General features: G+C 34.9%; 1 protein-coding gene across 1 annotated transcript; it reads left to right on the plus strand.

Annotated features, from left to right (window-relative positions):
• The first annotated feature begins 3,982 nt into the window (after positions 1-3,982).
• LOC143075198 (uncharacterized) lies at positions 3,983-9,757 on the plus strand. The gene is made up of 5 exons (XM_076250541.1): positions 3,983-4,181; positions 5,166-5,289; positions 6,389-6,555; positions 6,894-7,113; positions 9,168-9,757. Exons 1-5 carry the CDS (start codon positions 4,055-4,057, stop codon positions 9,388-9,390), a joined length of 861 nt encoding a protein of 286 aa, XP_076106656.1. The 5' UTR covers positions 3,983-4,054; the 3' UTR covers positions 9,391-9,757.
• The last annotated feature ends 5,211 nt before the right edge of the window (positions 9,758-14,968 follow it).

Raw genomic sequence — 14,968 nt, forward strand, 5'->3', positions numbered from 1 at the left:
TTAATGATCCTCACTTTCGTACCTTATTTGGCCTTGGCCTTTTTAACATTTTTAATTCGAACTTCACTAATGAGTCTTTTGTAGACGAAACGCGGGTCTGGCGTACATATAAAATTTCAATTCTGATATCTATTATGAGTTTATTTCATAGCAAACACACTCTTAGCAAAACAATACGTTTCCTGAAACTGATGCTAAGTAAAATGATCAACAATGCACAAATAAAAACCCAACCTAAAACTCTTAAATAAAACGTAAAAGAAAAATAGATAATACCATGATGGCAACATAAAGAAAAACAACGAAAAGATCATCGGTAGCCAACAAAAAAATACATCGAAAGCGACGTATAAAGCAATAAAAAGCTTACAAAAACGAAGAGGTTGATATCATGTTATTTTAAGAGTTTCATTGATAAATATTGTGTTTTTTAACATATGTGTCATCCTACAGATTGACCGACATTCCCATGCGTCAATAAAGTGGGTTTTTTTTATATTCCCATTTCAGACGTTTAAATTTTTTTTTATAAAATATTGAAAAAATTGAAAGAAGCTAAGCAATCATTTAAAACAAATACCATACATTTGGATATCGATGCTGACAGTGAACAGAATATAATTTTGATAAAAAATAGGGCAAAACTATTTAAATTATGAACTCTTCCAACAGAAACTTCATTTGGAATTCTCCAGCTTATATATATTCAAGTGCATGTGTTACTATTTTCGATGAAAGCTATGTTCTATACCAAATGTGTATTTAGTATTTACAACCGCCATCATTATTCGGTAGTAACGATACAGTTGATAACTTATATTATGCGTTTTTCTGGTCATAATCATGACATTTGTTTCAAGTGTAACCCATTTCATTGAATTTTAGCTGTTGTTAACTAGTACCTGGTTTTCTGTGCTCTATCATCCAGACAATCCACTCATTTATGAATCTTTGTCTGCGTTGTTTGGATTTGTATTTACTAGTAACTAATTTCTAAGCTGAAACTGACAGATCAACTGATTCATTAGAAGTAATCGATGAGTAATGTATCGTACAAGTTGTAGATAGCCTGCATGGTATATGATCTGCATACTAGTAGATTAAAAAATCATAAAAAAGAGAGGCTAAAGATACCAAAAAGACATTCAAACACATTAGTAGAAAATAAACTGATAACGCCATGGCAAAAAAAAAACATCAGACACACAGACAAGCAAACAAATAACTGATCACAAAAAACAACATAGAAAACTCAAGACTAAGCAACATACACCTACCAAAAACTAGGGGTGACTCAGGTGCTCCGGAAGATGAAGCACAACCAGCCCCATATGTGGAAATATAGAAAATGCATAAGCATCTTCATATCCTTTCCTAATCTGTTAAAAATGTCGATAATGTTGGCGGATAGAACTGCGATCCATCTGTATCCAAAGGCATCAAGTAATGCTGACGTCAAGACATAAATGAAATAAAGAAATGGAGGGAACCTATAAAAGTTTCAAAAATCATAACTGACAACGCCGTGTCAAAAAACCAAAACGACAAAAGGATGAAAAAGTCATCTTAACACTTTATAGAAATCTGACTATTGAACCCAACAAAAAGACAGGAGTAAACAGAAGGATAATTAATTCCTGCTTCACGTGTGACACCCTTAATATTTGAGTTGATTGTTAATTTGTTATCCGTAACTACAGGTGAGTTTTATCAAATTAGGTACTCGTGGAAATTTTGATTTCATTTGAAACTTAAACGCCAAGAACTCCAACTTGTGGTCAGGTTACTTCTTCTCAGATTTACTAAGGCCACTATTTGAAAGGTGTTTTATCCTGATGTCAACATGGAGAAGAAATGATGTACTGTGGTTAATGTCTGGGCTTCTCTTACTGAAGATATATCTAAACTGCTCAATTATTATTTCCTTGTTGATATTTTTCTTCTTTAAAGATCATAAACAACTTTGAATAGAGGATCTTTATTTGACTCATGTCAACTACAGAAACTGGCCGTTTCTCACATAATATGGCATTTGAATTGGCGGAATTGTAACTGTAGTAGTAGTGATTATGCTTATATACACTTTGGAAGATGAAAAAATCTCTTAAATTTTTTTACACATTAATTACAATTGGAATACCGACTGTGTGTCCGTTGAAAAAGCAATTTTGAAGATATCGTTATCTCTGTATTTGTAGTTGAATTTTAATATTTCTATAAAAAATACTATTTACCGTTTTAAGCTACGACTGGGCAAAACGAGACAATCTTATATCTTTGAAATGTGTTCTGGTTTACATGTAGGAGTGTCGGCGATTTTTTTCAATATTTTTTCATTGTTGATTTAAGGAAATGATAGGCAAATGGCAATGTGACACAAGCCAGCGTCAAAAATAGCCAAAAGACATAATATACAGGACAAATACCGTAGTCAACAAGTTCTAGATCGTGCCGAATCTATAAAAGTTGTGATTAATTTAGTACATTGATCTGCCATTTAGGCCCAACTTTTATTTTCACTGAACTAGTACATATTTTTATTTAGGGACCAGCTGAGGACCACCTCCGGGTGCGGGATTTTCTCGCTGCGTTGAAGACCCATCAGTGGCCTTTGGCTCTTTGGTCGGGGAGTTGTGTCTTTGACTTATTCCCCATTTCCATTCTCAATTTCATTTCTAAATATCGGAAAACGATTTTCAGGTGCATGACTATGTGATCGAGTTTAAATGATAATGGTCTGGGTAAAATGAAATATAGACTCATTATCGTAAGAGGTGTTATCTATTTACCTGATTAAAAATAGAAAAGATTTACACAACGTGAAAATATTTACCTGTTAGTTGTGTGGTTAGAGGTGAGTAAAACTTTTATATCATACATGTAGTTTTAATAATCAAAATTTGGCCGTTAAGCAAATATTTACAATGATTTTTGTTTGCAAAATACTTTCACATATTATAAGGTCTTTTGATTTATAATACATAATATGACAACTTATATTATGACCCGACTAAAACAGAAGATGTTTTAATGGATTTCAGTGTTCCATGGCAGCGGTTTAAATATTTGCATGTTCATTTTACATCATTACATTCGTGAATTATAACTTAAACTTCACAATCAGAAGAAATTAGCCTAAGGAATCCAAACTGTCACCGCCTTTAATGAAGTAAAATTTGGTGAGTACAACAGGGGCATCGATGGCCGAGTGGTCTTCGAATTTAACTACCCAGTGAGTCTACTGTGTCACTGTCAACACTGGGTTTGTTATTTTGAACCCTACATGTAGCTTGTGCGTTCGACTTCGATTTTAATTGATTCGGTTGTCAAAAGAAAAAAATTCACACAAAGCGCGAACATTTTTATTTAGTTTTTTGACGCTATCAATCAAATTATTTTTTTCAAAATTTAAATATGGTATGGGGAAAATCTGGATGCAGAATGTTTTTGGTTTTTTTTTTTTGTCATCTGATTGATCAGAATTTTTTTTTTTTATCAAATTACGGATATCATTTTTTTTTAGGAAATTACCATACTTTGAAGTTAATGGTCGTTCTCTTATAAGCCTTGTTAATTTCAAGATGAATTTGTTATGTGATACATTATAATATTTTGGAAATTGTGCCTTTTCTGAAAATCGTTATGAAATGACAATTTACTCATAAACAGTAGATTGTGTATAAAAGAAGGACAACATGATAAGGAATTATTCCAGACAAATAACTCGTATATCTCAAAATGTTGAAACGATTTTCAGACCGAACGAAAACCTTTTTCTGCTGTTAGTTGTAGTAGAAACAAATTAAACTAATATATAATTATTCATGTGCAATTTTGATAAACCTTTGAATATATTCACACGCTTTCGTTATTAGATTTATGCTGTGAATGTAGCAAAGGAATATGAGGAAGATATATATGTTGGGACATTTTACAACCAGAAATTCTATAGCATCAAGTCACTTTTTTTTATTTCAGTGATAACAATATTCAAAAGAATATTCAATTTGCAAAACATTTATGATAGTATGGTAAAAATTGTCGCTCTCTGGACATGGCAGACTTCTGGTCTCATTCATATGAACACAATACATACTTGAGGAAGCATAGTTCAAAAGTCCAGCAGTATAATGTTAAGACGTGCAAAAAGGATACAGCTTTAACAACGGCATGGGAAATCTGTAAGAGAAGTAATATATGTAAAAAAAAAAAAAGGAGGTGTGGTATGATTGCCAATGAGAAAACTCTCCACAAGAGACCAAATGACACAGAAATTAAAAACTATAGGTAACCGTACGGCCTTCAACAATGAGCAAAGCCCATACCATGTAGTCAGCTATAAAAGGCCACGAAATGACAATGTAAAACAATTCAACCGAGTAAACTAACGGCCCAGTTTATGGACAAAAAATGAACGAAAAACAAATATGTAACACATAAACAAACGACAACCACTGAATTACAGGTTCCTGACTTGGGACAGGCACATACATACAGAATGTAGTATTTATTTTCTTAGAAAATATTCATTTGCTGTAATTGATGTGGTTAAATTAAATGTTACCTTCCCAAATATTTTCATGTATTCCCATATTTTTCTAGTTTAGTACAGCGAGTACTGCTTGGTATTGTAAGTGAAGATGCAACTCCATAGACAATTTTTATATTATCGACTTTTAAATCCGAATTATATAATTTTTCGACTGGTTACCTACCCTGTGGTAGGACATCATGCTAATCGATCAAGAAAGAGCATTGAATAAGTAAAATTAAACATATATTCGTTACAATTTCAGAGGAATGTTAACTGTTTAAAGATAATTTTCTTGTTAATACAAACGGAAGGCAGATAATTTCACACAGTCACACAGTAGGTACCCTGTCGAAAAATATACACTACCGAAACAAAAGTTGGTTACATGAAAGTAGTCTTGCTTTTCCTGGTGTTAAAACTTATTTTGAAATAAGTAGTATCTGTTTTTTTAAATTTCGGTACAATTATTTGTATGCAAATTATTTTTTTAATTGAACCTTTATGATAGTTTAATTTGAATGCAATTTTTCACATTTTTTGTATTATTTTTTTTATTACTTGTTTTATTCCGATTCAAATACACCATACATATAAAAAAAAAAGGAAAACTGTGATGCTTTTTTTTACACAGCTGACAGTGACGATGTAGATCAAATAATTGTTATGACAGAAGAAAGGATAATAAAACGATCTGGTCGTAATGACCGTGTGTTAATAAAGCAGATAGAACTAACAGCACTTACAATAGCTTGTCTGTAAGTTATCATATTTTATATAAAACTTTTTCTATTATTTTGATAAGAGATTTGCAGATATAAAGATAAGAAGATGGGGTTTGATAGCCAATAAAACAACTATCCCATGGGGTACACATGACACGGATTCAAGCAAATATAAGTACTTGTATTTTTTCTGATAATACAACGTATTTATTACTTATTTCAGTATGAAGGACTTCCAAAGGAATATGTCCATAGCTATGTTTAAATGAAGATAAAATGAAAAAATTGAAAGTGCTACTTTCAAAAGATGAAAGTTCGGCAGAAAAAAAATCAATCTTTAAGACCTGAAATGTGTTATTTGCTCAATACATTTGCGGTGTGGAAAACTACGAATATTAGCAACGCCTGCACAAAACTAATTATAATTAAAAATATCGTGTTGTAACAAAGACATAATGTTGATTATAGGTTATAACTTTTATGTTATTTGCACTTGCAGCCAATACTTATCTTAGTCGATGCAATATATTAAATAGACATATCAAAGACTCCGTGCTGAAGACTGAACTTTGACCTATAATGGCTTACTTTTAACAAAGACATAATGCTGATTTTTGGTTATAACTTCTATATGTTATTTGCAATTGCAGCCAATGCTTATCCAAGTCGATGCAATATAAGAGACATATCAAAGACTCTGTGTAGAAGACCGTCCTTCGACCTGTAATGGTTTACTTTTACAAATAGTGACTTTGGTGGAGAGTCGTCTCATTGGCACTCATACCACATTATCTTACTGTCTTTATCACAGGCGTCCGCTGGTCTGCAAATAAATGTTTCAAGATCATGGAACCAACAATAGAATTACAATGAAAAGCATCGCTTTATTTGTGGCTAATACGTTACATTTAGCATACTTAAATCAAAATTTAATTTGGTAAACCGGTATGCATTTATCGCTGACTATGCGGCACGGGCTTTGCTCATTGTTGAAGGCCGTACGGTTACCTATAGTTGTTAATTTCTGTGTTTTGGTCTTTTGTGGAGAGTTGTCTCATTGGCAATCATACCACATCTTCTTTTTTATATGAAATACACTATAGTAAAGATAAACATTTCTTATTCAATATAGTTTTGGTGAATTAAAACTTGTGAAAAGGCTAGTAGAGAATGGAGCAAACATCGATCATCCTGCCAATGGAGAACAATCTAGTCTCGAGTACCACAATAATGTTCCACCAATATACTGTGCTGCTATCAACTGTGACATAGAAATACTGATCATTCTGATTGATGCAGGTGGGTATCAGAGTCGGATTTTGAGGGGACCAGGGGAGCCGCCCCCAATCCAGTCTGGGGAAAATTTGGTTGATTATATAGAGAATCACTGAATCATGACCAGAGCGGGCCCCCTCTTAGGCAGTTAGCAAGCCCCCAACTATGAAAAGTTCTGGATCCGCCACTGGGTATATCAATCTATGATTTTTACTTTACATAAGTTATTGACACAAGATTTTTGAATTGGTCTAAAAACGCATTTGTTTTTAATCAATGTAATTGGGTAATCAGTGCTCGCGAAATTTCGACAGTCCTTCTCTCTGTAAAGAAAAATTTTAATGAAAAGAAATCTCTTGTAGGCGTGGACGTCAACAGATTCCAGGGACTCCCACAGGATATCAACATAGAAAACCCGTCTGACACACGCGCAATCATTGGACCTTACAGTTATCCCAACACATTGTGGGGACTGAACAAACCTTCACCTGACCCCAAGTTGTTAATTAAACTTCTTGAATTGTATTTGACCGCTGGTGTGAAACTCAAGACAGCATCATGGGGACCATGCCCCTTCCTAGGGTAAGTTTACATCATACTATTACCATGTATAACTAATGAATAAGAGATGGCATGATTCACATAATTCATTAAAACATGCTTGCACAAAGTCATGTTTTCCTCTGACCGCTCATGACGTCTTTACACTAAATCCACTGGATGTTGGATGTGTACTGATTGATTATTTAGTCTAAGTTGCATGATTTTGTTATAAGTTCTTAGTGGCTTTGAACTAGCTCACAGTAACTGCGAGTACTCTCAGATATGTACGTATTGTCTTTTTGTTGCTGGGATATACAAGTACCCGGCCACGTCAATTCTGTATAGTATTTCTATTTGTATCCTTCTGATAAGTTTTCAACTGACTTTTATAGTTCGTTCTTATGTTGTAATGTAACACAACTGTCTCATAATAAGGGAGGGTTGGGATCCCGCTAAAATACTTAACCCCACCATATTCTGTTTGTATGTGCCTGTCCAAAGTCAGGAGTCTTTAACTCAGTGGTTGTCGTTTGTTGATGGGTAACATATTTGTATTTCGTTCATTTGCTTGTTCATGAATTAGGCCGTTAGTTTTCTAGTTTGAATTGTTTTACATTGATGATATGTGTGTTTTACCGTCCGGCTATCCTGTCTGGATATTGCGGACTTATTTACATATTTACAGATTTGGGTATGTATGTCGTTTGGCTTTCATCTTACTCCGACAGCGGTGTTGTGGCTGGTACTGAGTATCAAGCCGTTCTGCCAAGATGGCTGTTTGCATTGCCTTTTTGGATTCTATGCTGACGGACGATGTATGCGGTGGTGTGCCCAGTAGGTCTGGGTCGTTGATGGCAAACCCTTCATCGAATTCGATCCTACTGCGCTTGCCTCTGCCTGTTGTGGAGGTGTAGTAGATCAGGCGATGACAGGCCTTGTTGGGGTTGTAAATACTGGTGACAATATCCCTGTTTATTACAACTCCCAACTGGTTCTCCTTTGTACTTTGTTGGTGTAAGTATTTGACCAACCATGGTGTCTCTAGCTTCGGTTTGAGTGTTGTGGTCTACGCCGGTGGTTTGTTGTTGTTCTGCAGCCAGCAGGTACAACGGCTGTTTTTGTGGCCATCCACTGGGTGTAACGGTTAGCGTTGCGTCTCCTGGTATATGATGGCTTGTTCTTACTTTTCAAGGCCGGCTTATGTTTAATAGATGAAGTATATGGTTCCTTGACCTTGATCCATGTAAGCTGGACTGAGACTTGGTCAGAACTAATGGGGAATTTCCAATCCGGCTCTTTTCCATCCACCTTTATTGTTACCAATAGGGCTTTCAGTTCATTAGGTTGTTCCATTATGTCTGTCAACGATGTTTACGATTCTAAGTTCACCTCACGATGTTTTACATTTATCATTTCGGGGCCTTTTATAGCTGACTATGCTTTACGGTGCTCATTGTTGAAGGCATTCGTTGTTAATTTCAATGTCATTTGGTGTCTTGTTTAGAGCTGTCTCATTGGCAATTATACCACATCTTCTTTTTTATAAGTTATTGATTTTATTGTTTTACGCTCCAGTGTCACACTTTTTAAGCATTTTCAGGAGGAAAACAATTGAAACAATTATACCTAAGGTGGTTAATGCTTGTCACATTGAATATAGAATTCCCGTTCAGTTCGGACATGGTTGCGTATTTATACATGCTGTTCAACAAAAACGAACACCACCAAACATGCATGTGTCATACTGTCGAACGGTAAGTCCAGGTGACAATTTTTTTTAAACCCGCGTCAACCGCTTCATTGGCTTACAACCTATACAGTGTTTTATATAAACTGCTACATACTTATAGTGTTATTATTTTCTTATAATTTTACATAACCGTTTTTTTTTAAACAATTTACTACTCCTGGGTTTATATATTTACAATACTATCATCTACAATCAGGTAGATATAAATGGTAAAGGGAATGGAACATGTGTTTCCTCATTTGTATGGTAATAATATGAATAATTAAAAGAAAACGGGACTTTTATACATATTTTTTATACTTTTGTTTAAATAAACATATATTTTAATGGATTTTTTTTTCAGACGAGAACGAGTCTTATCAGTTAAGTTTCCAACAACTTGGATTCCGCCTCCATGGTTTGTTTGTATAACATCCATACTGCTGCTACAACATGGAGTAGACCCGAACCTTTATAGTCTCAGACATATCATGAAACAACTATCACAGCACTTTGAACATTCCAGAAAAAACGATTACTGTGTAAAGGACAAAACATTTCTGAGAACATTTTTAGCTGCTGGTTAAAGATTTACCGCAACAGATATAAGATATGTTGAGAATAAATATATTAAAGACCGTTTTGACTTTGGAAAAGAAGACAAATTCATGCAAATTGCTGGTCGTTTTGCAAGCTTAAAACACCATGCTCGAACCAAAACACGGAATCATATTATATCCGTCAACAAAGATACGTCAATATTTCCTGCTGTTGACAAGTTAGAACTTCCGTTGACATTAAAAGATTTTTTAAAACTATATGACGTTAGTCCACCCGATTTGTCATTGGTCATTTGCTATGAGCAAATTCAAAAACGGAACGTTTCGGCAGATGAATTCTGAACGCTTTTTATGTATTTTTGATAAATAAATGGAGTCATACTTCAATAGAGAATAGCATTGTTTTCATGTTCTTGACCTAGTTATTATCAAACTACCCGGCAGTCGCAGCTCCTATCCTCATACAACTATTCACTAATGGAGTAAAGGAAAACAGTTCCGAAACGGAAACGATTACTCACGGTATAGAGTTACTTCTTCACATCTCTTGTTACATTGTGTATCTTCACAAGATAGAATAGTGAACATTTTGATTTAATAAAATTAAACGAAACAAGATTATTTGGCTTCATGCAACATATTTTGGAAGTTAAACCTATCTTTACACATTAACATACAATTTACTAACACTCAAAGCAAACTTAAAATAGTGTTCTCTTCTTTTAATATCTGGTAATGTGTTAAAACCCTCTAGTTAACTTAACCTCTAGACGTTTGGTTTTGTGGTTTTGTGTCACATATGGCAAAATCAAAGGTACTTTATTCAAACGATTTGCACCACGTGACTTTGTAACTTTAGATCAAATGTCTTCCCTTACATTGTAGCTTAAGATTGGAAATATAATTTATTTTAGATTTGCGTATAATCTAGTCATTTTCCGTCATGTCTCTAAAACTAAGGTAGTACTTTACATTTAGGTGTCTAGTTTCGCATTTTGGCCCCTGTGGATTTTTCAAATATGAGAGCTAGTGTGCAATAAAATTCATTTTTGGATAGCTGGGTATCAAAATAGCCTTCGTATTGGGTTTATATGAACATCAAGATTATGTAATGTATTATGTAATATAGGCTGTTTTCTGTATGACAGTCCGTATTTGCATGTCCGTACCATACATTGGTGTGGCAATTATTGTAATGTTTTTCCAAATTTTTAATCGGACGAACTTTGTGATTAGATTTTACAAAAAAATGAGGCGAAAGACACCAATTTTTTATTGGATCATTAGGAAGATGTATGTCAACAGTTTCTAAAAAGGTATCACTCAAAGGCATTGCAATTATAGTTTGATCCAAATTTTGGGGGAAAATGTGACATGTTCACCCCTTTTTGCAATATTTTATGGTAAATAAATGCAGAATGTTGCCATGAATACACATAAAAGGGAATTATTTTCACCCTCTTAACTTTTGAAAAACAAATCTATGGAAGATACTGATTACAAGCATATGCACATTTACAACACAAACAGTTAACTCTATGTATTAAAAATCCAGGAATAGGATCTGATAAAACATTTTGTGGCTCATTCTTAATTTTATTTTCTTACTGTGGAGTGCTACCTAATGTAGCTTTCAAAACTTCCTTTGGCGGATATTTTCAAAAATGTTTGTGTAATTCTAAGGGAAAATGCTTAAAATTTGATTTTTTACGAAATGGAAAGGTTAAAATCATCATGTTTTTAAAAAAATTTGGCCGAAAACTTAAGAAAACAGATAAGTTAAAAGTTATTCTTAACTTTAAAAAATTCAACCTACAAGGTGTTTCCCAATATTCGAACAAATCATGAACAATATCTTCTTGCATATGTATTTCTGTTATAATCTTGCTATTTTACGATTATCCCTCATTTATATGATCTTATATAGCAATTAACCTATAGTTGTACAATGTAAACTATGGGAATGCAACAAGAGTATAAATCTCAATAACCGAAAATTATACCATAGCTATCTATGGTATAATTTTACAATTATGCCATGGTTTTGTTGTGTATTATTTTCGAAAAGAAAAACAAAGATGGCAAGACCTAAAGGAGGCCGCCTGAATTTTTAAATTGACATATGAACAACAGAGTCAATGTAGGGCCACTAAGCTAAACTGCCCGCTTTGCACCAGCCGATATTAATGAATACCTTGGGTGGGAATCGAACCCACGTACACTATCTCTGTTGTCCTTATATTTTTAAATGAACAAAAAATTGTCAAGAACAAATTTTAAAAAAGGTATAAATGTGTTTGAATTTAATTATCAAATTATACATGAAAATATCAGTTGATTTTCTGTGATTCAGAATCTAATGTCTACTTAAATTGTAGTCCCATAGCCTCCATTGTACAGCTACATGAATATATTGGGTAAAAGGGTTTAAAATTGCCGAGGCACATTTTTTGGGGGAGAAGGGAGCGGAAGGCACGCCCTTTTCAAGGAGCTTCATGTATGGTAGATGCGTAGTCCTTTTTTTAAAAATAGTTGTACCTTAAATGTTGACTTGCTAGACCCCTCCCCCTTTAAAAAATCCTGGATTCTTATCCGATTTGATATAAATCAAAACTGTTAACGAGGTTGCTTAAGTAATAGAAATTATGTTTGAGAATTAAAATAGATAGGTTCCTTTAAATGAAGCTGAACATAGGTTTCTTTAAATGAAGCTGAACATTTTGTTTAAATTATCTAGAATATACATCGCATTCATGTATCGTAAATTATACCATAGCTTTTGTTGAAACCCCTCGGTTATTTCCGGGCGTTTCAACAAAAGCTATGGTATAATTTACGAAACACCACAAAACTATCCAAAAGAAATGAAACATCTATAACTTATATTATGACTTCCGATTTTTAAACTAAAAAGGCCGAAATGTATCAAAGTAGACAATGTTCATTTGTACACGGACAGACATTAAAATATGTACAAGTCACCTACATGCGAACAAATTGTTCATTCGACATCGGTATTTGCATAATGGCATTTTTATTGAAGGGGCTTCTATAATCCTATCGTAATGAATGCCGCCATGATAAGGCAAAATGTCCGCTATGCAAATTGGCAGATTACCCCAAATTTTGCCATATGATGTCAACATTTTATACACAGAATATTTAATCAAGAAGACTTTTAAAATGACGCCTTGGTTCATTTTGATCTTAATGGGTTTCATACAAACAGGCATATTGATTGTATCAGTGCGTAATGATAATTAACAAAGTATTCCTGGCTTAAAAATGTCCTGGCTCGAAGGTTACTGATGCAGTGGAATTCAGTAAAGCGCTTCTGACACACGAAAAATATGAGTGTTTATTTTATATATTACCTTTAGCCGGCCTTATTCATTGAAGAAATGAGTCTTCATCGTTGTCGTGTCTTAAATTTGTTAGATGACCAAACTATTAGTCCTAATACTACAACTGTAAGCGTCACGTGGGCACATGCAAAGGTAAGTAATGAATCATTATGTACATATCATTTATTTTGATTGCTCGATATCTAATATAAATTGATTGAAATTTGTTCATATTCAACCGTTCACTGAAGCACATGTAATAGAATAAACTTTTGTCAATGTTTGCATGTGTGGCGTTGGATCTTTATCCTAAGCCCTTGGTTCTCCCTGCTAGAGGTACCAATGGGCCTCTGGATGGATACAGCGGATGTCTGAGCCTACGCACGTTTGCAGCGCCCTCTTCAGCTAATGGTCATCGATAGTGATAGACGTGACTATAGAAGATACAGTAAACAACGCCCGAGTAAGTCGGATTAGGCTCAAAAGAAAAGCTTTACAAGCGATACCTCATTGAGAAAAGCGTTGTAAGATAAGTTTTGCACTGTCTGTGAAAGTTTTCAAACTTTGTTCAAGACATTGATTTTTTTTTTAGATTGAGTCTCTCGTGATTTCGTGTTACCAGGTAACAACGAAACTTGAGATCATTACCTGAAGTGATTTCCGTGATTTGTTTGCATATGCAATACACATCTTTGCTATTTGTAAACGGGATTGAAATCAGTAAAGTCTTGTTTATTATTTTGTTATTGTCTTGTCATTTGTTTATAGTGAAAGTATCACTGAATATAGGTTAAGATTGAGCACAATGAGTGGGTATAAAATTAAAATAAACTCCAGTCCGTAGCCTGTTCTCCTACATGTAACTGGCATTGGTACGGCTATGGCTCATAGAATTATAGTTATGAGAATTAAAATGGCATAACAATTACTCCAGAAATATTGGCCTAAATACCATACATGAGAAATAAAATGTCCTAGGTGTCAGATATGATTGATTTTCCACCTTGTAATTTGAATGGCATGGACAATGTTGATGTCTGGTATAAAGGTCAGCCACATGAGTCACAAGACTATGAGACGGATACACATTTAAAATCACACGTGGGAGGGGCAGCAAATTTTGAGTCTTCGCCCTTTACCCCTGGTATACGACATGGATACGAATCACATCATATAAGCCAGATCCGCCAAGTCTAGATCAGGCTTTTAGGTGTCAAGAAAGCAATCCGTCTGGGGGTATTCAGCATGATTATAGCGACACTATGATAGAAGTTCAGTTGAACCAGCAACCAAAGTTTGTGGGTGAAAATTGTACAGCGTACGAGCTGTCAACTGCTATGACAGAGTGAGATTTCGAGAACCCTAACCTCAACGATAGGTATCAACAAAGTCAACCACCAATTGAACAGGACATCTACAGCCAGAATAGGCGAACAAGAAATCAAAACAGTAGGTCGTTGGATAATTCAGTCAACTATATTCAACCGCCTAAACCAACTGTTCAACTGCCTGTTGAACATACTGTCAACTTCAACCAACAACGTCAACCAGTTATTCAACTGCCTGTTGAACGTATCAGCAACCACAACTAACAAAGACAACAAGCTGTTCAACTCCCTGTTAAACATACTGCCAACTACTCTCGATCAAATACTAGAGCCATTCAACTACTTGGTGGTCACACAGCCACCAACACACAACCAACTCAAAAGCCAATTCAACAATCAACCCGGCATACCATAAGCAACATACCACATCAACCACAGCCCACATCCGTGCCTAGCAGACAATTGCCTACTCAACCAGGTTTCAACAGGTCACCTCCTACAATTGTCAATCAACCAGTCAACCACAGGGCTACAGGTCAACAACCACCTCAACCCACCATCAACAGGTCAAACCTGCACCTAGGTCTACTCCTTCCGTCAAGGAAAGGAAACCTTTTCAACAACCTCCACCGAACGTCAACAGGGCCAATCAACCACCCTGTCCCAGGTCAACAGGTCAACTATAGTCGACTAGTCAACACAACTATATCCTTCGAAGTAATACAGCCGGACGTAAAAACTACAACAGGGTGATTGATAATCAACAACACCGATAAGCCATCCTGTACATATACCACATATCAGCAGCAAAGTTACACCGACACAACAATTTTTTAACCGAGCAGGTCAACACCAGCCTAACACCAACCAGTCAGGGTTTCAACAACCTCTCATCAACACAATGGTTTAACAGGGACAGCCGCCTCAGGCCAT

Source organism: Mytilus galloprovincialis, chromosome 5 (genome assembly GCF_965363235.1).
Source record: "Mytilus galloprovincialis chromosome 5, xbMytGall1.hap1.1, whole genome shotgun sequence".
Lineage (NCBI taxonomy): Eukaryota > Metazoa > Mollusca > Bivalvia > Mytilida > Mytilidae > Mytilus > Mytilus galloprovincialis.

What these genes read in the sequence shown, in the direction of transcription:
- LOC143075198 (XM_076250541.1), top strand. Translation starts at nt 4,055, where the DNA reads ATGGCAGACTTCTGGTCTCATTCATATGAACACAATACATACTTGAGG. An exon ending in GCACTTACAATAGCTTGTCT is followed by an intron (nt 5,290 to 6,388) that starts GTAAGTTATCAT and finishes TATTCAATATAG; the next exon opens with TTTTGGTGAATTAAAACTTG. An exon ending in GATCATTCTGATTGATGCAG is followed by an intron (nt 6,556 to 6,893) that starts GTGGGTATCAGA and finishes AATCTCTTGTAG; the next exon opens with GCGTGGACGTCAACAGATTC.